Source organism: Gopherus flavomarginatus, chromosome 7 (assembly GCF_025201925.1).
Source record: "Gopherus flavomarginatus isolate rGopFla2 chromosome 7, rGopFla2.mat.asm, whole genome shotgun sequence".
Lineage (NCBI taxonomy): Eukaryota > Metazoa > Chordata > Testudines > Testudinidae > Gopherus > Gopherus flavomarginatus.
The window spans coordinates 77,143,367-77,166,463 of NC_066623.1; the positions used below are offsets into that span (position 1 = coordinate 77,143,367).

Here is a 23,097-nt window from a genome sequence, read left to right on the forward strand (position 1 = left end):
CAGTACCCAACTACTTACAGCAAATTTAGCAAAATGTGTTTAAGCAAGAATCAAACTCCACAAAAAACAAAGATGTTAGACCTCCACTGTATTTCATCACCTGTAGTCATTTCAATGAGTGCAAAGTAGGTGTTCTCCAAGAGTTAAGAATGAAGAATAGGACCCCTTACTTTGAACTCTTTTTAGAAAGAGCAAATAACATATTGTGTTGTACTATTTTAGATTGAAGCATTTTAATTATTTTTAGGGTTTGTGTGAGGTTTACTTAATGATCTTATTTGATTATACTTATATAGTTACTTCCTTTAAGTGCCCTTCATGACACTAACCCTTTCCCTTACCACCTATCCTATTTAGCAATAGCCATACAAGAGGTTAGCAAAGGCAAAATTGGAGACAAAGTTAATAGAACACAGGCACTGCCAATCTGAGAAACAAAGCATATTAACTGGAGAGGGGCTGGATCACTTAAGAAAAGTTTAAGTATCTCTTACCACAGGCAAATGTATGATGGTTCAAGAGATCCATTATCCACATACCGCAGAGCCCCTGTAAAAGAGAACCCAAGGCCCGACTTAAGAGAGATTTTCCAGAAAGAATATTAGATTAACCCAGGGGATTACAGAGGTTTAACTTTGTTAATCATTTTAAAAAATAGCATTTTTTTCTTGTCCTCCACAGTAATTGACTGGTCCAATAGGTAGAGATATCGCTGAATATATCTTATAACCACCACTAGTGACATTTGCTGAATAATATATTCCCCATTTACTCATTGACCAGAACCAGAACTAGTATTAACACACGTCACAGCATATACTGCCAAGACACAATCTTTCTGTAGAAAATGGTTTTACTTTCTAAACTGGGTTTAGGGATTCTTTTTAGAAAAACACGAAGAGGGAAGGGCAGAATGTTCCATTCGAGATACAGATTATATAGCTTTAACTAAATCTTTTAGAAACAGATCTTTTTGTAGTACTCTGTAGTTAATTACAGGTGACATCTGAGTCTGTTTGATGCAACAATTGTCTTCTGTTCCATCACTTCAATTAATCAAAACAGCATATATTTTACTGAGTGTGATTTTTGCTCCTTTGTTTAGTCATAGGCAAATATTCCCTGGGCCCACTGATACTGCTTGCATTTGGTTTCCATACATATGGATCTTTCCATACTTGCTTAAGTGTTAGCATCCACCGTCACAACCTCTACTAACAGAAAATGCACTTCTTGGGGCATAAATTGTACCATATGTGGTATTATCTAGTACACCAAAGTAACATTGTGAATCGATTAAAAATAGTAATTACAATGTTAGAAATCAGAATTATAAAGCCCTTCTGAAAATTATTATTACTGCCTACTCTCACCCTTACCTTAGAATCAATACTGATTCACAGAGATTCTTTCTCTCATTATACTTTGGAATTGAGCACCAATAGGCAACCAAACATCTATGTTATGATGTCTGGCAAACTTCCATTCTTCTGAAAAGCACTTGTCATGAATACAGTATTGTAACTCATTGCCACTTAAATACAACAAATGCAAAAAAGCCAGTGGATTAAGTCTTTGATCCCTGCATCTGTTTTTCTGGGGACCTTGCATTCTCTCCATGGGAGGTTTCAGTGGATCTGCCTAGCCACCCCTCTCCATATTTTTCCAGGAAGATACTACAGAACAGTGCTCCATGGCAGGCAGAGGGTGGGAGACCTCTTGTCCTCTCTCCAATGCATTAGAAATGCGATGGGGTTCAGGCATTCAGTACTTGGGAAGCAGGGCCATAATTGCAGCCTATGGAAACTCACACATGTATCTGCAGCTAGAAGAGGGTTTGAGCTTTATTATTTAAAGATTAAACTATTTTGTGAACAAATGTCTGCAGGTGAAGGTGAGGACTGCACATTTTCCAATGATAACTGTGGTGACATCCCAGATCCTAGGAACAACTGAGGGTAGGAGGAGAGTTGAGAAAAAGTGGGGAACAGGTTGCCCACAAAAAGCCAGCCAAACAAAAATTAAATTGGTTAGGGGAACTGAGGTTTAACTTCTGTTCTTAGGGTCCTACTGGTGAGACTGGCCCAATTGGTGAAAGAGGTCATCCTGGTCCTCCAGGCCCACCAGGTGAACAAGGCCTCCCAGGTGCTGCAGGAAAAGAAGGTGCTAAGGTATGTCATGGCTTTTGGAAGGAAGGTGTCACACGGAGATAGATGGGATAATTGTTTAAAATAAGATACTGTTCATAACTGTAGAAAGTATGGAATAAAATAGGCACAAACACATTTTTCCCCAAGGAAGGTCTCTTCAGCAACTTGCCAAAGGCATAAGGGTCAGACTTCCAACTTGATCATTTTGCTATTAATTTCAGTAGGAACAAGGATAGCCATTAATTTGTTTAAGACCAGCAGTTTGCATGGAACCTCCCTTTTAGTTTGGAAGATTGTACATATACAACCTGTTTGCTCAGGTCAAGTTGGAGATCTGTACTGGAACTCAGGGACATATCTCTGTGTGGCACTGACCACATTGTACAATTTCAGTTACTCTTTTGCTGAAAGAGGGAAAAAAAGTTTGAAAAAATATTTACATTGATCAAGAAAATAGTATAAGATTTTATTTAATTTTTCTTTGTAGATAAGAGAGTAACTTCCTCCAGGAATGTTTCTTTAAAGAAACTATGATAATATTAATAACTGTTTGTTTATATACTATAACTCAGTGTTTCCCAAACCTGGAACGCCGCTTATGTAGGGAAAGCCCCTGGCAGGCTGGGCCAGTTTGTTTGCCTGCCGCGTCCGCAGGTCCGGCCGATCGCGGCTCCCACTGGCCACGGTTTGCTGTTCCAGGCCAATGGTAGCTGCAGGAAGTGGTGCGGGCCGAGGGATGTACTGGCTGCCGCTTCCCGCAACCCCGACTGGCCTGGAGCAGCAAACCATGGCCAGTGGGAGCCGTGATTGGCCGGACCTGAGGACGAGGCAGGTAAACAAACCGGTCTGGCCCGGCCCGCCAGGGGCTTTCCGTACACAAGTGGCATCCCAAGTTTGGGAAACTCTGCCATAACTAATATATTTTATTATTTAAAATTTGTTGCAGTACTGTTGTGCTCACATACTATGGTGAAGAGGGCCATAAAGTACTTGAATAGCTGGATGGAGAGATGGATGAATGGATGGTCCTTTTTTGGGGGTCACTGATTATAACCAGAGTCTTCTGTTTCATTATACATGCGCTAATTAGTAAGGCTAAAATTTTGTCACAGATATTTTTAGTAAAAGTCACAGACAGGTCATGGGCAATAAAGAAAAATTCATGGAAGCTGTGACCTGTCCCTGACTTTTACTAAAAATATCTGTAACAAAATGAAGATCTGCAGGTCCCACCGCCTGCAGCAGGGAGCTGCATGGTGGGTAGGAGCTCCAGGGCCCCCTGGTGTCTCCACCAGCTAGGGGCTGTGGGGTATCCCTGCCACCCCAGATCCAGGGGTCCCCCCACCAGCCACAGAAACCAGGAGCTGTAGGGTGCCCCCACCGCTCATGGCAGCCAGGAGCTGTGGGGTACCTCCACCGCTGACTGCTCTGGTGGCCCACATCATCAGGAGCTCAGGGTTCCCCCCGGCCCAAATTGGCCATGAGCTGCAGGGTTCCCCACTGTCTGGGCAGATGGGAACAGCGGAGTCTCTCTACCACCCACATCTCTGTGGGCCCCCACCACCTACTACAGCTGGGAGCTTGGGGTTTCCCCTCACCACCTGTGTTGGCTTGGAGTGCCAGGGGCTGCCAGAGGTGGCAGGGTTACCCTGGAGCTCCTCACCACCGTAGGCTGAAGTCATGGAGGTTGCTGGAAGTCATGGATTCCGTGACTTCTGCCACCTCTGTGACTAAAATTGTCGCCTTACTAATTAGTAACTAACATTTGCAGTTTCTGAAACCTCTGCATTTTCACAGGGTGACCCAGGCCCTCAAGGTATCTCTGGAAAAGATGGACCACCAGGTCTTCGTGGTTTCCCAGGAGAAAGAGGCCTTCCAGGTGCTCAGGTACAGTATAAACACCAGCACAGATAACTGTGGGTACAGTGTTTATATATTGTTGCTGGAAAACAATGAATTAAGCTATTACAGGAAGTTTTCCACTGTGCTTGGAAAATGAATGCAATATGAAAATACCAAATGGGCACCCCGGAGGGTTAAATTCCAATGACTATCCATTCACTGGTGGTAATTTATTCAGCAGTGAATTCTTGATGTTTAAATCCTTCATATTAAATATGTTGCAAAATAAAAAACTGGTTAATTTTTCAAATGGAACAACATGCTTCTCTCCTTTTTCAGGGTCCAGCTGGTCTGAAAGGAGGAGAAGGCCCACAAGGCCCACCTGGCCCAGCTGTAAGTAACCATACCAGCATTACGAAAATACAAATAACCTCCATTCTGAGTCTTCACACACTGTTTTGTTTTCATCAGCACAGACTGTAAAACAGTAAGGTAGCTCTGTCATTCACATGAATCAATCAGTTATTGAATGTACTAATGAGCCTACATACATAAGGAATGTATGTATCAAAATATCTGAAACCTGCTGCTATCAGTAGGTGCAGAATTGACTTGCTCCTCAGCATTACCCAGCTAGACTAGTTATTAACAGACATAAAAAAAATCCTTACCAAGGAAAAGCCACAAACTGTGGATGTAATGGCCAGTCTGACTGATGTTACATTCCCTTTGTATAACTCCTGTGCACCACATATTTGACCTCTATAACTTGAATGGATTTTGCTGTGCTATTCAGAATCTCAATTTTCTGTTAAAAGGTTTTAAGCCATTGTTGTGAATCATATTCACAACTGTCTTGCTGATTTTTCAGTCTGGCCACTTAAACAATAATACCAATATAGATGTGAATTTCCATTCATCCTAACAAGTTAAGTAGTATTTTTATTTTTTTTTAGTTTTAAATAAGACTGCAAGGAAATTGCAGTCCACAAAGACTAGTAAATGATAACTCCTCTGTGCACCCCATGTTTTCTGGCATTTCTACACTGTGGAGTTACATCACATACTGTGTATTTGTTTCTCTAATTAACTATTGTACAACTTTTTGTTACTGTCTGAAATAAGAAACATCTGCAGACTATTCTGGCAGATTCAGTTGGGATTTTTCACTTAGCCTGCAGAACTCAGCAGACAGTTAATTTTACATCACAGGCTTTAAGGAATGGGTCACATCTTAATCTTCGTTGCAGAAATTATTTAAAATAAGTACCATGGGTGATATATTGCCAGATATACAAAGGCATTAATGCTGTCACATCTAAGAAACTGACCTTTCATTGAAAAAAATTACTTTTCTTCAGTGAAAGCTTAAATTTTCAGGGGGAAAAAATGTAGAAATACCTGGTCATGCCAGACTGACCCAGCACACCCCCATGCAGGCTGGTGTGGTGTTGTAGGTGAGCCCTTACTTGATTTTTTTCCTCTCCCAGAGTATCAACAAGTCCAAACAGTCCATTAGATGCTAAAAGACACCTCCATATGGAGGGCACCATTTATCAACATTAAAAAAACCCCAGCGTAGAACATAAATAAATCTTTCACCTCATCATCTCAACTGGGAGACTAACTCATTCTTAGACCAGCTGACCTCCTCCCCTCCTGCCTTGAGTCCAGTTCTCACCTCTCCTCCAGGTGTTTTCTTGGTTCCAATCCCTACCTCTGGTGCTAGGCCTCTTGCCCTTACCAGAGTAATATCTTTATCTGGACTTACAGGTCTGGGGAGGTCCATCTACTGTTATTCTTCTTCAGGGGTGGTGAGTGATCCTTGTGAGGACAGGCCTCTAGCCAGTGTCTGGGAGACCCTTGGCTGAGAACCAAGCCCTCTTGGACACCTACTGACTACAGCCCTCCATCTTGGACTCTCTGCTTTCTAGGATCATTTCTTACAGGCTCCCAATTCTCATGGGTTCCTCAGAGAGCTCACCTGCCAGGCTCCCTATTTAGGCCTGTCCTGGCAACTCCTTTCCACAGATGCTTCCTGTATCCCTTTGGAATTCCCCTGTAACTGAGCTTGGGTAACCTTCATTAGCTACAGGTGCTTGTTTACTAATCAGTCACCTGGGGCCTTCATAAGGCAGCCATGGGCAAACTGGGCCCAAAATTCCCATAAAGGGCAGCTGCACTGTGACAGACCCTAACAAAAATTCAGCAAACAATGACGATAAATGCCATTAAACAAACACAGTGGAATTCCTATTTCAGAACCCTAGTCATAGATTCATAGATTCTTGGACTGGAAGGGACCTCGAGAGGTCATCGAGTCCAGTCCCCTGCCCTCATGGCAGGACCAGATACTGTCTAGACCATCCCGGATAGACATTTATCTAACCTACTCTTAAATATCTCTAGAGATGGCGATTCCACAACTTCCCTAGGCAATATATTCCAGTGTTTAACCACTCTGATGGTTAGGAACTTTTTCCTAATGTCCAACCTAAACCTCCCTTACTGCAGTTTAAACCCTTTGCTTCTTGTTCTGTCCTTAGAGGCTAATGTGAACAAGTTTTCTCCCTCCTCCTTATGACACCCTTTTAGATACCTGAAAACTGCTATCATGTCCCCTCTCAGTCTTCTCTTTTCCAAACTAAACAAACTCAATTCTTTCAGCCTTCCTTCACAGGTCATGTTCTCAAGACCTTTAATCATTCTTGTTGCTCTTCTCTGGACTCTCTCCAATTTCTCCACATCTTTCTTGAAATGCTGTGCCCAGAACTGGACACAATACTCCAGTTGAGGCTTAACCAGCACAGAGCAGAGTGGAAGAACGACTTCTCGTGTCTTACTCACAACACACCTTTTAATGCATCCCAGAATCATGTTTGCTTTTTTTGCAACAGCATCACACTGTTGACTCATATTTAGCTTGTGGTCCACCAGAACCCCTAGATCCCTTTCTGTCGTACTCCTTCTTAGACAGTCTCTTCCCATTCTGTATGTGTGAAACTGATTGTTCCTTCCTAAGTGGAGCACTTTGCATTTGTCTTTGTTAAACTTCATCCTGTTTACCTTAGGCCATTTCTCCAATTTGTCCAGATCATTTTGAATTATGACCCTATCCTCCAAAGCATTGCAATCCCTCCCAGTTTGGTATCATCTGCAAACTTAATAAGCATTCTTTCTATGCCAATATCTAAGTCATTGATGAAGATATTGAAGAGAGCTGGTCCCAAAACAGACCCCTGCAGAACCCCACTTGTTATACCTTTCCAGCAGGATTGGGAACCATTAATAACTACTCTCTGAGTATGGTTATCCAGCCAGTTATGCACCCACCTTATAGTAGTCCCATCTAAGTTGTATTTGCCTAGTTTATTGATAAGAATATCATGCAAGACCATATCAAATGCCTTACTAAAGTCTAGGTATACCACATCTACTGCTTCTCCCTTATGCACAAGATTTTTTATCCTATCAAAGAAAGCTATCAGATTTGTTTGACATGATTTGTTCTTTACAAATCCATGTTGGCTATTCCCTATCACCTTACCACCTTCCAAGTGTTTGCAGATGATTTCCTTAATTACTTGCTCCATTATCTTTCCTGGCACAGAAGTTAAACTAACTGGTCTGTAGTTTCCTGGGTTGTTTTTATTTCCCTTTTTATAGATGGGGACTATATTTGCTCTTTTCCAGTCTTATGACATCTCTCCTGTCTCCCATGATTTTCCAAAGATAATAGTTAGAGGCTTAGATACCTCCTCTATTAGCTCTTTGAGTATTCTAGGATGCATTTCATCAGGCCATGGTGGCTTGCAGGCATCTAACTTTTCTAAGTGATTTTTAATTTGTTCTTTTTTTTATTTTATCTTCTAAACCTACCCCCTTCCCATTAGCATTCACTATGTCCGGCATTCCTTCAAACTTCTCGGTGAAGACCAAAACAAAGAAGTCATTAAGCATCTCTGCCATTTCCAAGTTTTCTGTTACTGTTTCTCCCTCCTCACTGAGCAGTGGGCCTACCCTGTCCTTGGTCTTCCTCTTGCTTCTAATGTATTGATTAAAAGTCTTCTTGTTTCTCGTTATTCCTGTAGCTAGTTTGAGCTCATTTTGTGCCTTTGCCTTTCTAATCTTGCCCCTGCATTCCTGTTGTTTGCCTATATTCATCCTTCGTAATCTGTCCTAGTTTCCAATTTTTTATGTGACTCCTTTTTATTTTTTAGATCATGCAAGATCTTGTGGTTAAGCCAAGGTGGTCTTTTGCCACATTTTCTATCTTTCCTACCCAGCAGAATAGCTGCTTTTGGGCCCTTAATAGTGTCCCTTTGAAAAACTGCCAACTCTCTTCAGTTGTTTTTGTCATGCTTTCCTTGTATCTCCAAACTGTTCACTGAAATACATGGAAGTTTGGATTGTGCGAGGAATGGAGGAGTAGCACATAAATATAATCTCATAGTTGTTTGTTTTAGAACAGTGATGCTCAGTAAAATTATTTAATGATTATTAATCTCTTGTATCACCAAAACCAACCATTGTCATTATGACCTTGTTTACATTGGGCTTTGAAACTCGTAGGACTCTGCCTAAACACAGTGAATCTGGTGTTAAATATGGTTTGACTGGCTAATGTGTAAACCAGTGTAAAATCATTTTCTAAAACCATGTTTATACCTATGACCTAGGTTTTATTTTTCCATTAGACTTATTACCAACTTAGTCATAAAGCAGATTTGCCTGCCTTTCTTTATGACTGTAAAAGTAATGACATTTTACTCAGTCATCAGAAAGATGTGGTCCTGTAGAATTTTGCAAGGCCAGTCTAAGGCCAAGAGATTTTTATATCCCCAAGTGTTTGTTTTATGTTTAGGCTTTTACTTTCTACTATTGAGCTCTCCATCACATCTTGTACTGTAGTTCCTGGGAATTTTGAAATGAAAGGTATTAAAATAGAATACAGACTTTTTAAATAACCTAATTTTCTGCTGTCATTTTAATGCAAGAGCACTCTATAGATGCAAAAGCTGGTACACTTATGCTCAAATGAGCATCTTGCAGTTCTTGACAGCTGTCTGCTTATTGCACTTCTCTCTCTTTCGATGAGCCCAAGTGGAAAAGTAAATTGACACAAACCCTTTCTGCAATAAAGGAACTGAAAGTATATACGCTTTGACAATAAAGCTCATATATATTCTTACAATTTATATTTTTGTAATGCTTAAAAACAAAACATATAAAGAAAACTCTTGGTTTTGGGATATCCCTAGGTTTGGGAAAGTGCTGCAGTAACATTTTTGTGTGCTAATTCTTTCCTCTAGAATGTCATCAAGAAGTAGCGTGATAGTTCTTTAATTTGTAGCTTGCTTTTGATATGTTCAGTTCCTTCTTTCCTTCCCACCATGGTATGTAAGCACATTCCTCAAAGAACTGAAACAAATAGAAATCTTACTATTCACCCTGTACAACATCAGCTTTTGCTCACAATAAGTAATATTTAAATTCCTGGTTATATTCACACCATATAATTTCTCTACAAACATTTCACTCTTTTCTAATATACACTGAGTTCTTGTAGGTAGACTATTTAAAGAATTCAAAGTTTTGACTACCAAATTTTCAACCATAATCTGAGCAATCTGAAATGGCTGCTAGAGACATTATGATGTAATGGATGTTCTAGAAGGCAGGTAATAGAAGTGGTGAATATGGAGGAACAGGGACGTCTTTGTCAAAGGTTAGGTTACTTTCTCAGACCTTCAGATGGGTAATCCCTGGCCCTGGAAGGCAGAGACTACCTGAAGCACGAATAGAATCAAACCCCACCCACAGATATCCCAAATCTCAGTGAAGGTCCTAAATTTTATTAGACTGATATTATATCTCTGTATTTATGAATTATGAATTTTGGAATTGGCAGGTAGTTAGAAGATATAAGGATGCACCTGATATCATGGTGCAACATGTATTTATCTCAGGGCCACAATGAGACCTAGAGCTTCAACTCACTGCTGTTTGTGGGAGTTGCAGGGGCAGATCATTGGAATTATATGGCCCTAAAATAATTTCCTACTTATTTTAGGCAGTACGGGCTTAACACACAGTCGGTCATTTTCTAGAGAGGATTAGTAAAAGTGGAATACTTGCTCACCATACAAAATAGGAAGAGGATTAGTCCCTGTGGAGGTCTCTGCCACACCTGCCAACATTGACTGCTCCCAAATAACTAGAATATACAAAATCATAAACTCTGTACAGCTTCAAGTACACCACAGTGAGTGACCATTTCAGAACACATTGCATGCTAATTACTGTGCTTAGGGTGAACTGGACAAAAGAGAGAGATGCAATGAATACTCAATAGCAAGATGTTTTCTTCTTTTTTCCCCACTGTTCTATCTGCTCTCTTTATCTTCTGATTGGTGCTGTTCCTCCTCCCTTTTTCATGCTGCTGCAAGGCATGCTGAATGATGATGAGAGAAAGCTCTTTGGAAATTCAGGCAGTCATGCCTCATTAGCTCATTTGGGTACTGGATGTCCAGGTCATATACTGAACTAGTCAGATATAGGCTACAAAGTTAGTTATGTTGCCAAAGTTAGTGCTATCTGCCTCTATCTGATAATAATTTCAGTCATGAGGCTGATCATGTTAAATAAATGTGCTAATTAAGAAAAAATATTGTTACTATGACAAAATATGTATACAAGTGCTTTATATTGCATGGCACTTCACAAAAAGAAACAGATAAAGTCACATTCATTAATGAGGTTACAGTTCGTACACTCATTCAATAAAGGAAAAGGTAAAAGAATGATTAATGATAATATGAAAGGAGGAGAGGGTTCAAAATGGGTTTCAAAGGGGATTAAGATAAATAAAAGTGTGCTTGATGGGATAATGAGACTATTACATAAAGCAGCAGAATGAAAAAAGAGAGAGTGGAAAAGGTGAAGAAGGGAGAATTGGAGAAAGCACAGAGAACTGGAGGAGAAGATCGATAGATTTGATAAAGACCAGGAGACCATTACAATCATCTAATCTGACCCCTGCACAACTTTTAACTTTTATATTTTGCAAAAACCAAACCGTACCCAGGATCACATTAGTCACACCCATCTCATATTCTATGCAGAAATAATGTTAGTATCATGGTAAATTGACCACACAAGTCGAGAAATTTAGAGCTTATATTCTTACAGCAATTGTCCTTTTGCCCCATTGTATCTTTCCATTACATATTCACACATGTGCAATAGTATTATACTCTCTGTAACCCTGATTCAGCAATCTGTATCTTTTTACTCATGTGCTTAAAGTCCCAATTGATTTAGGTAGGATTTACTTCATTGGGATTTAAATGTTTCCTTAACATTATGCAAGAATTTGAGTGCTTTGCTGGTTAGGGATGGACTTATGCATGTGCCTAAATGCTTTTCTGAACTGGGCCTATGTGTCCATCTATGTAATATCAAGGCTGCAAAAGCAGATTCTTACTTTAACTCTCAGGCACTCATCTCTTGCCTGAGGATATAGTGGAATAATCTCACCTCAGCTTCTTCCCCAGAAAAGTGAGAGGAGGAAACAAAGTCAATATATTTAGGACACTTACCCCAGCTAATGGGCAGAATCCATACTCTGACATGCCTAACTTTTGTGAAATGAAAATCTAGTAAGAGTAGTAAAGATAAATGTATGCAAAATAACTGTAAAATATGGCTGTGGGGTGGGTAGGGTAGAAAAGCTACCAGAATTCCATGAACAGGTTCTATAGATACCAGCACAGTGGCTGCCATCTGGTGTGTTTAAAAAACAAAACAGTTTTTCCCCCCCAGTAATGTCACAGTCTAGAACTGAGCAGATCTAAATGTGTTTAGATTATGATATCTGACAAGATCACAGACCATAGTGGTATGGCTGCAGGCTAGCGAATGTTTATTGTTATATTCATTGAAGCCTGAGGAATCAAAATAATAGCAGTAGGAATCACATTCAGGATGCCGGGATAACCATGCCAAGAATCATCATTTGCTCACCTGGCAGGATACAAATGTGTATGATCCCTGTACAAATATTGACTGAACAATCTTGCAAAATAAAATCTTCTTAAAGACAATATGTAAAAAGATTTGGAGCAGCCACTGTCATCACAGTGCCCTGTTCTGACACCCTTCTCCATATAGACCTTATTGTAACAGTAGTGCCAGAGAAATCAGTAGGTTTGCTCCTGGAAAGAATACCATTCAGCATGGGTAAGAGTAATAGAATTGGACTGACAGAGAAGAAAACAATGTGGAATCACAGGATACCCGTCCAAGAGCTAGCAAGCCTCAGTCGTGCTTAATTATTAGAATATTGAAAAGATGAGGCATCTCCTGACGCTTGCTGATATTGGGTGAAAAGGGATCAGGATGCCTCTGGGGGAATGAGGTGCTTTTCGGGGCAGGTTCAGGCATTGAAAGAAGAGTTGAGGTATTTGGGGGACTGGAGCAGCTGATACAGGATAGGATCTGATCAGAGCTTTCGTGGGAGTCATTTTATAAATGCATATGCTGGACCCCAGTGTTCTAAGGGCTATAAGATATTTTTAAGGCTTGCTAGAGGCGAAATAACTCTATTTTAAAACCTTATTTATGCATATCATGATTATCTGTTTCTTTTTTTTTAAACCTTTCTCTTACTTATTAAAAGAATGACCTTATTTAATATAATTAAAAAATGGAAACAGGTTACAAGCAAGGCACAGAAACCAAGCAACTAAGCAACATGATGAAGGTCTTGCAGAATATTGTAGCTGTATTCCTGACATAATTTATTAGTGACACAAATAGCATGTGATGAATACACATTTTGAAATTAAATTATTCAGTTATTTTTCAGAGAACTATTTATGTTCCAAATTAAACCCATTAGATTTTTCCCCTTCAGATTTCTTATAGTAGTATCAGAAAAGATATATTGAGCAATTAACCCAGGCTATGCTTTGTATTAATTATGCAAATTTTTAAAATGTTCTGAACCTTACTTTTATCTGTTCTTTTAATGAAAGTATAAATAACATTTTAACTATCTATGGACTAACTTTTTAAAATGATTGTTTAAAAAATCATATCAAGATCTATACAACATGAGTTATTGTCCTTCAGTTTATATAACGTGTAGTTTTAAACATCCCATAATTTAGTTTTGAAGATTATTTACCTCTTACAAAATTAAACCTAACTTTAATAAGCAAAATAATTTTAACTTTTGCAGCTGAAAAAATGTTCAGATGCTGTATTTGTTGTTGAAAAAACTAAAGCTAATATCAATTCCACTGAAAAAGGACTTAACTAAGACAATATAGTTACCATGGCTGTTAGTCCACAGAATCTTCTTGTTGTTGTGCTCTGCAGTTGTAGAACCTTATTGTGATTCTCTGGAGGAAATATTCCTTTTCCACTGGCCATATACTCTATCTGCACTTCCAGAGAAGGGTTTATATTATACTTCGCTCCTTTTCCTTTGGCTAGATACAGCCCTACCCACTGTTCACACTGAAAGGGGTAGAGAGGAGAAGCACAGTACCCGAAGCACCTAGGAGGAATAGAGGCTTGCAGAGCCAGAGTTCCTCCTAGAATTTCTCAGCCACACACTCTTGTACCAGCATTGAAGAAGGTGCAGCATATGCCAGCCTCTCTGTCCAACTCAGCTGTCTGGGCATGGAGTGGGCATAATGCCATGTCCAGACTCCTTGCAAGGTCTCAATACTGTGATGGCACAGGAGGAAACAAGCCAGTCTCTGTGTGGAAGATACCAGGGGTGGGGTTATTCCTTCCCAACTCTCTGCCAATCTATTGTGTAGAATCTGGCTCTGTATTTTTAAAGTGCTGTCAGGAAGTCTATTGGGAGTGTCATAGATGTCTTAGTGTTAAGGCAAGTTCTTTAGCTCACAGTTAGCCAAGCTAAAATTTTAGAGGGGTCACAGCTGAATTTTGTTGCTGTGTTTTCTGGCTCTTAACACTAGGAATTTGTAAATTGATGGAACAGGACAATTCATTGGTTTGGTAATGGGATATGGAGAATCTTACGAGCGGGTCATGATTTGAGACCAGCCCAGCTGGCGATAAGGATTTACAATCATTACTGTTTGGTGATATGTAAAGTAATTGATGGTTTCAACCCAGTTACTGAATAGTTGTCTACCAACATCAAAATATGAGCTATACAGGATTCCATTGATTTGGATGGGATTGTGCTATTGGCTAATCCATATTATCCTGGCATTCTCTGAATGCTCCTCACTACTTCTGCTTCCTTTTTGGAACTGGCAGGTAGAATCATCCCTCTGCTTCTTCTCTCCCCTTCCATCCCTGGGCAAGACTAATTGATATCTGTCCATTTAGAATGAGCATAAACATGACAGAAGAAAATCAGAATTTTCCCAATTAGTCCATCCGAGCGGGCTCTCTCTATTTGTGAAGTACTGAGGGTTTTTATATACACATTTTTTCTAGTCAGCTCAATCCAGCAGAAAAGATCCAAGTCCTGCTCAGCTTCTGAAAGGTCACGAATCTTGGCTCTGTGCCTAGCTGACATATTTAAAGGAGAGCTCAGCCTGTTGTTGAAAGTCCATAAGCACTACACAACACCTGTGCTACTGCAAAGTGCAGAGTCAGCTGGGACATTAAGAACATTATTTTAACTTATGGATGCTTCAGTAGCCTCAGAATGGCTGGACTTAAAAGATGTTAGAGTATACACAAAAGACAGTAATATGATCCAGATGTTTTTAAATTCTTAGAAGTGAAGTATTTCAGCATAGAGCAAAACCTACTCTGCTGTCATTATTTTCTGTATAAAATTAATATATTTCTGACAAGCCTGCCTGGGCATTTTTTTTTAAACTTATTTTTAGTAATAGACTTTTTATCCACTTTTGTGTTGATCTTAAATAGTGGAATCCAATCCTGCATTGTGTAGTGCTTTGAAGTCAATAGGACTTCATATAATGCTTTGAAGTCAGTTGGGTTCCACACAGGCAGACTGTTATCCCATCAGAGCCCCATGGCTTCTTCACACAGCATAATGTATGATCAAATTAGTTCATAATGGTGAGCTAGTTCCTGAAATATTTAGCCTTCACAATTCTGCCCTATGTTACTATGCAGTATGTATTCATTTGTCAGGGTAATAAGTTTCTTTACATCAAAAAACAAGCAATTTCCTACAAAAAATGATGAACCATATTACAGCCCCAGGGTCTGTTCCAAAATACTACTAACTCAAGCAGAATGCAGGAGGGGCTACTTGTGAAAGGGACTTCATACTAAACTGAGATTGGCCTGAGTAAGAACTGAGTATGGACTTTAGGATTAAACCTTTCAGCATCCACACACACTGAATCTTGTACTCAGGTTTTCACTGAATAGCAATACACATCCTTTGTATTGGGCAAAAGATCTAGAGATTTAAAAAATCCTAGAACAAATCCTTCATTCAGAGACAAGAGTTCTAAAGTGAAAGCTGATTTTTGGGGAGAAAAATATGCAGTGTTTAACTGAGTCTTCAATTCCTGGCAATGACCATTTCAAAAATGTTTGGGCATTTGCTTTTCAACTTTTTCCATTTCAGTTTAATACTACTATCAAGCTAACTAGTAAGGCTAACCCACCTTTTACAGTTTGTATAACGGCTGTGAGACAAGGTTAATAAGTGCTGCTACTCTACTAGTTGTTGTTAGAGTTTTATTTAAAAAACAAAAATGTTTCACAGTGGAAGGGCTCAATGTCCATTCTGAACTTTTTGGCCATGAAAACAGCCAGTAGTCAGAAATAGTAGTGATTAATGTAATTCTAAGCCAAAGGACTGGGATAATGCTGATGGAAAGTCATACTGATGTCCACCCACCTATGCATATCTGATCAACAACTGAAGCCAAAATTTTTGAACCAGTATCCTCTATGAGATCACATTTGGGGGGGTGGGGAGGTCTAGGTGTGGGAAGTACTAGCATTCTTTATCCCTTACAGTCATAATTGCTGTTGCCATTAACAATGCAATGATTGCCACCTGTGCTATGGACACCATCACGGCTTCCACCTCTGTTCCAATTGCCATTAATCCTAGTGCTATCAGCATGACACAGTCTCTCACCACATTCTTTTTTCCTAGAAGGCTAGCATGACATGAACCTATGCTGCATTCTAACTATACCTTATTCCTGGAAATATTAATGCTGAGATATTTCTTGGCGGCATTTCTCCTTGGATCTTGAGTTTATTACAACAGTTATTGCAAATCTAATATTAGCCAGAATAAAAGCAAGTCATCTCAGATCAATGTTAGGCCTCCTAAACTATATTACCAGGATCCACAAAGGCATTTGTGTTGATGAAGTCAAAGTGACCATGACCAGTGCCAGGAAATCCTCCACTATTTCTAACTCAGATGATGCTCAACAAACTTCAGAATGGCTATTGCCATTTGTCATCGATTACAGTCAAATGTTTGAGCCCAAATGGGCACCACTGGGCACTATTGCACACTCAGGTAGATAGCAAAATCTTATCTAAATATTCTTTAGAATATAAATATCATATATGATCCGAATCCATGAAATCCCATTAGTAGTGAGCAGTTGGCTTTGAGAATATCCATCTGCGTCAGGTTCGATTGAAGGATGGAGGCCTGTGCTTGGAAGCTGAAGAACAGTGAGAAGCTTAAATGGACAACATTAGAATTCTCTGTATACTTAGTATTTTTTTTCCTTCCAGGGTTCTCCAGGTGAACGTGGATCAGCAGGAACTGCTGGCCCTATTGGTCTACCAGGCCGTCCAGGTCCTCAAGGTCCTCCAGGCCCAGCAGGAGAGAAGGGTGCTCCTGTAGGTAATTCCAAGGAGATGGAACATAAGACTGTTACAGTACAGAAGTTATTAATTTTCATTCAAGAACGTTAGCTGTTCACGCTGCAGGACCTTCCTATTGCATATGTGCCCAGCACACCTGTCCTACTCCTTTTATATTTATAATATAGAAAATTGCAGAATAAATTAAACTGGATGACAGCATTTATATTTTTGCACATTATAATACCTAGGAGGACGAGTTCAACAAGGCTGAATCATTATTAGTATAAAGGTGGCAGAATCCATTCATAAAATATTTTGCCAAATTGTAATTTTGATTCAATTTTTTATCCTGCTTCTGCATATTGAAGTGCAAATTTATTTCTCACTTTGTTATCAAATTTCATTACCATTCACTCCTATTTTTCAGTATGTTCTCTCTCAGCAATTGGTGCCTTTCTGGTACTTTTTTAGTCTTTGATGTGATCATCGATGAATACCTGACTACTCATATTTTCAAACTCTCAGCCTGCTTTTATTTTAGGCACATAAAGCACACTGCTCACCAGAATTATTATTATTGTTTGTTTGTTGTTGCTCCTTTGGTATCATTTCTATTCTTATTTGCTGTCCCCTCCCTCTTTTTTCACCTGACCATCTCAAGAGCCATTTTGAAAATGTGAAATAGTTGTTAACAGAGTTACTCACACAACCACATATTAACTGCCATGTGATATACAGTTATGAGCTCTACAGTTTCACATATATGGGTCCCTATTATAGTTTGGCCAGCCTTATGGAGAAAATTTCTAGAAGACTGGAACATGGTGAGTTTGAATATCAAACTGAAATAGAAAATGTCAGGATGAGTTTGGCAGTCATTTGGGTTGTACCATATGCAGAATTCTGGGGTTCACCTCTGGAGACTGGAAAGGAACTTTCCTGTAAGTTATCCCAAAAGACCCATGGTCTGGACTCTGTGCCCCAGAGGAAGGGTGAAGAAGAAAGCCAGCAACTGCTAAAAGAAGCCCATTTGCCAACAACTTGGTGTGAGAGTATAGAGTCTTCTGAGTTTATGTTATAACAATGACATCATGTTGATTTCAGGCTTCACAGAACTGTGTGTCTATATCTTAATATTTAAACCTCAACATTTGTATATTTGCCTAGTCCTGGTCCTGATTTAGCATAAAATACCCCCCATTTCAACTCAGAGTAGAATTTAACCATTTAATATTACATGCATACACAGTCAGCCTTCTTTGTCTTATTAAGGGCCTACATTATGAAGAAGCTAGTTGTGATTTCTGCTGATTTGTACTATTAATAATTTAGTTATTTACAAGTTCTGTTGGACAGTAGTGCACAGAGGAACTTAGGGACCAGATTCTCTGCTGCATTTAGCTTCCACTTGGAACAGAGATAGTTGGGTTGTCAGGGAGCAAGTTACGGCTCCCTGATTTTCTCCCAAGTCCCAGGTGCAGGTTAGAGCAGCTTAGGAACAGTTCTAACATGTGTCAGATAACAATGGTTGCCAAGGAACCATCTGTCAGCCCTGGATAGGTACAGTTCATTATACATCTCCACCCTTGCCTTCAGCTTATCCTTCCTTGCACCCAATATATTCCTTGCACTGGAGATTGAGGGCAAAGTGGTGTGGAAGCTTTCTCTTCCAACTACATACCAATTGGGAATTCCTCCATGCCAGGAAAATACCCAGCAAGAGTAGATTCATAGATTCTAGGACTGGAAGGGACCTTGAGAGGTCATCAAGTCCAGTCCCCTGCCCTCATGACCAGTCTCCTAAAGTACTAGTACTGAGAATCTCCCTATATGTGAATAATTGTTTGAGGACAGCTTTTAAACATGGTTAATTGTTCTAGCACAAAATGTAAAGACAATTAATTATCATTCATTGAAATGGGTTGTGTGGAAAAGGAATGATTAGACACACATGCTAAATTGACCTCCAGTGTTACTCTTTCTTAATCATGTAAGGTATGGAGTTGGTATCAATACATGTGTCAGTGTTTGTGAGATGCAGCGTTGTTGTAACCATGTTTGGACCAGGATCTTAAAGACAAGGAGGGTGAGGTCATATATTTTATGGGGACGACTTGAGAGATAGAGAGACCTCTTCTTCAGTTACCTGAAGAAGGGCTCTGTGAGAGCTTGTCTATCTCACAAATGGAAGTTACCCCAGTAACAGATATTATCTCACCCATCTTGTCTTTCTAATGTTTGTGAGAGCTTTTCATTTGATCTTTTTGAGTGTGATTGTGTGAATGTGATAAAGGCCACCATATAACAAGAAAGGGATTTCAGTCAGACATCTTTGCATGTTGCTATATAACGATTTGCATATTGGTTGATGAAGTATGAATTAATTGTATAAAATTCTTAATTATTCTCTTGTGATAAATACAGATGATTTTTCTTTCTTCAGGGTGAAAAAGGTCCTCAAGGTCCAGCTGGACGAGATGGAGTACAGGGTCCTGTAGGTCTTCCAGGTCCTGCTGGTCCTGGTGGTTCTCCTGGAGAAGATGGTGACAAGGTCAGTCCTTATTGTTTGCATTTGTCTGCTTGTGTGATTATTTATACACAAAATGGACTTGCTGTAGCTGTCATCACATTAGACACTGTGGCTAAACATACCTTTTTTTTTTTTTAAAAGTCAGACATCGGAGTAATAGGGGATCAGGATCTGTGTCCAAGCAACAGTAGACAATTTAAGATTTCTACCAGTAGAGAAGTGAGATTGAAACTGTAGCAAAACAAATCAGGATACATGATGTTAAAATTTATTTTTGCCTATTTAAAAAAACTTGGCTTAGTGAATGAGAAATATAAAACATTCCTAATAAAGCATAGTCTTGTAATCTTGCTGATGGTGGAATAGGGCCTCAGCATTAAGTATTGAGAGCATAAAAACAAAGAGACTAATTCTTCCTGGTCTCACTGACTCCAAGAAGAGTTGAGGGTTCTCAGTACCTCTCAGGATTCAGCTTAGATTTGGTCTAGTATTATTCTTTGAAAACATCACAGTTTTAACTAGCTTTACTAACACACATAGAAGTACTTTGAGGTTTACATTTATAGTACATGGCTGTGTTATTTGTGTTATTATTTAACTAGGAATTTTTATGCTCTAGGAATTATTTGGGGGAAGTTCTATGGCCTGTGTTATACGGATGATCACAATGGTCCCTGCTGGCCTTGGAATCTATGAACCCACAGAGAGTCTTTATGTTAAATCACACAAACTGTCTTTTATTATTGTGCTAACCCAAATAAAACTTTCTTGGATGGTTACTGGGTAATTTGAGTCTAGTTGAGGTGTTGAAATACCATGCACAACAATGAGAAGCAGTTGTTCAGTCATGTGTAATTAGATTAGTCTATAAATCAAGGTATTTTCATTATCAGTTCATACTGAAGCTAACATGAGAAAAAACAGTTCCTTTATTTATAACTCAGTTGTAGTATACGTCAAAGCGAGGTCATGTTGCATTTTGCAGCATGCCAATCAATATCTGGATTAATCTGTCATACCAATGTGATTGATCCATGCAAAACTGTTCCCCTTAGGCCTTCACACTTGAAACTGCAACGTAAAACAGGCAGCATAATCATGTTTAAGGTGACATTTAAAGATACAGTGTTATTGAGTGCAGTTAAGAAGTAGACCATTCTAAAGAAGGAACGTAACTTCTGGCTTTCAATTACAGGGTGAAATTGGTGAACCAGGTCAGAAAGGCAGTAAGGGTGACAAGGGAGAAAATGTGAGTATCTAACTACTTTATCCAGTGTACTGGCTTCACTTTTTTATTGCCTTTGAATTAATTACTGCACTCCTGTATCTAATGAACAATTTGCTGAGTCAGCAGGACCCAGGCGTATGTCTCAAATACACTTCAACCAGTAGAAACACAGAAAACTGTTAATCACATTTTGTAACTTAATTACACCTTTAAAATATTTTACCTAGAATTTTAACATAATGTTAACAATACTCTACATAAATAGTGAGTATTCTCTTACACCCAGTTAGCTTAGGGTATAATTAGGAGATAGATGGGTGTACCAGAGGGTAGCAAGTATCAAAGAGCATATATGCAATTATACACTACTGTGATAGCATCCAATACATATTGACTGTGAACATGAAATGAAGGTGTCATAGGTCTCACCCCCACTCTGAACTTTAGGGTACAGATGTGGGGACCTGCATGGACACTTCTAAGCTTAATTACCAGCTTAGATCTGCTCTCGCTGCCACCATCCAGAATTTCTGAGTACCTGGATCACTCCCTTTCCCTCCAAAACCTTCCCCTCCCTGGGTAGCCTTGAGAGACACCTCCACCAATTTCCTGGTGAGTCCAGATCCAATTCCCTTGGATCTCAAAAACAAGGAAGAATTACTCCTTCCCCCTCCCTTTTTCCCCCCACCAACGCCTGGTGAGTCCAGATCCAATTCCCTTGGATCTCAAAAACAAGGAAGAATTACTCTCTCCCGCTCCCTTTCCCCCCCCCCACCAATCCCTCGTGAGTCCAGATCCAATTCCCTTGGATCTAAAAAAAAAAAAAAAGCAGGGAAAAGATCAATCAGGTTCTTAAAAAGAAGTCTTTTAATTAAAGAAAAGAAAGATAAAAGAAAGAAGAAGAAAACCTCTGGGGGACAGCATATCAGCTAATCTCACAGACAATAGATTGAAAACATAGGATGTTCCCCTGGGCAAAAATCTTAATACACACAAGAATACCCAATTTGATAATTCCCTTAATGGCACCAAGACAAGTCACAAAAGAAAATAAACATAATCCTATTTATTCCTTTCTAAAACTTACTACTCTGATAAGAGGCCGGTTCCTTGATCTTTTCACTCGGCTGAAACTGACTAAACAAAGGAAACTTCCCTCCTTCCTTTTGAAACATCTTGTTCCCCCATTGGTTCCTCTGGTCAGGTGTCAGCTAGGCTAGGAGAACTTCTTCACCCTTTACAGGTAAAAGAGGCATTAACCCTTAACTATCTGTTTATGACAGAAGGTGTGGAAATATGTCCAGTATTTTGTTCTAAGGACATGTCCTTTGTGAAGCTTTTGAAATGCATTTTATCACCGATGAGCTAACCTCATGGATCTCTGAGGTTCAATTCAGACAGGTATCCAGAAAGCAAGACATTTTATGCAAACTTTCAAATGTTTCAAGTCACTAGGGCCATGGGAGTGCGCCTCCCAGCCTGAATGAACAGACATACACTAGCAGAGCTTAAGCAAGCACATTAAAAAGAGCAGTACTGATACTGCAGCTGAGCCTCTTAAGACCTCCCAGCCCCTTGGCTCTGAGCTCAGGAGACTAGCCTGAGTCTCCACCAGAGCTATATTTAGATTGCTAGCTTGAGCTCTGCTAGTGTGGTCTGTCTACCTGAGCTGGGAGGCTTGCTCCCTGCTGCAGTGTAAACATATACTAAGGACCCACTGAATTCAATTGTAAAACTCCCATAAACTTCCATAGAGCTGGATCAGGATCTAAATCGCATGAAAATTCTCACAGGAGTTCAAGTACTTCCATTTTCCAGTTAGACCAGCAGTATCTGAAGAACAACCTTCCTCACAGTATTTCAGTACTTCCCGGTCCCCTGATTGCTTTAAAGTTACTGTTTCAAGTCATTTTCAAGTCTCTTGTCAGTGTTTAGGTTTGCTCTTATATTATTTTTTTCTGAGCAAGTTTAGACAAAATGGGGGAGAAGTCACTGAAGAGAGATTCTTGATTACATTCCAGTTCAAAATGTGTGAGTTAGTAGAGCTCAGGGCAAGAGTAGCATATTCAGTCACTTTAAGTATATTGCCAATCCCTATCATGAAAAAGATGTTTTATTATTATTAATTATTCATCTAGCACTATAAATGTAGAAAGTTCTTAGCAACTGTCAAATGTCAAATGTGTGAGTTAGTAGAGCTCAGGGCAAGAGTAGCATATTCAGTCACTTTAAGTATATTGCCAATCCCTATCATGAAAAAGATGTTTTATTATTATTAATTATGCATCTAGCACTATGAATGTAAAAAGTTCTTAGCAACTGTCAAATGTATAATTATATAATATTCACATCAAATGGCATTGTGTTTAATTCAAGGCATATGCTAATTAATACTTTTAATAATATTTTCATAGGAAAATATATAGAGCAAACGTGTTGGAAATGGCATTGTTTTTAAAGATTAGAGTGTCCTTCTACAGTTATTCATGCAAAAGGCTCTTACTTCTGCAGTTCCACATGCAGCAAAT

The 23,097-nt window shown here is 39.4% G+C and overlaps 1 protein-coding gene across 1 annotated transcript in view; it reads left to right on the plus strand.

Annotated features, from left to right (window-relative positions):
• Positions 1–23,097, plus strand: part of COL11A1 (collagen type XI alpha 1 chain) — a 228,243-nt gene that overhangs the window by 136,179 nt on the left and 68,967 nt on the right. Inside the window, exons 39-44 of the mRNA XM_050963625.1 lie at positions 2,064–2,171; positions 3,948–4,037; positions 4,332–4,385; positions 16,737–16,844; positions 19,255–19,362; positions 20,537–20,590. Coding sequence (XP_050819582.1) covers positions 2,064–2,171; positions 3,948–4,037; positions 4,332–4,385; positions 16,737–16,844; positions 19,255–19,362; positions 20,537–20,590 — 522 coding nt within the window. The remainder of the gene's footprint in view (positions 1–2,063; positions 2,172–3,947; positions 4,038–4,331; positions 4,386–16,736; positions 16,845–19,254; positions 19,363–20,536; positions 20,591–23,097) is intronic.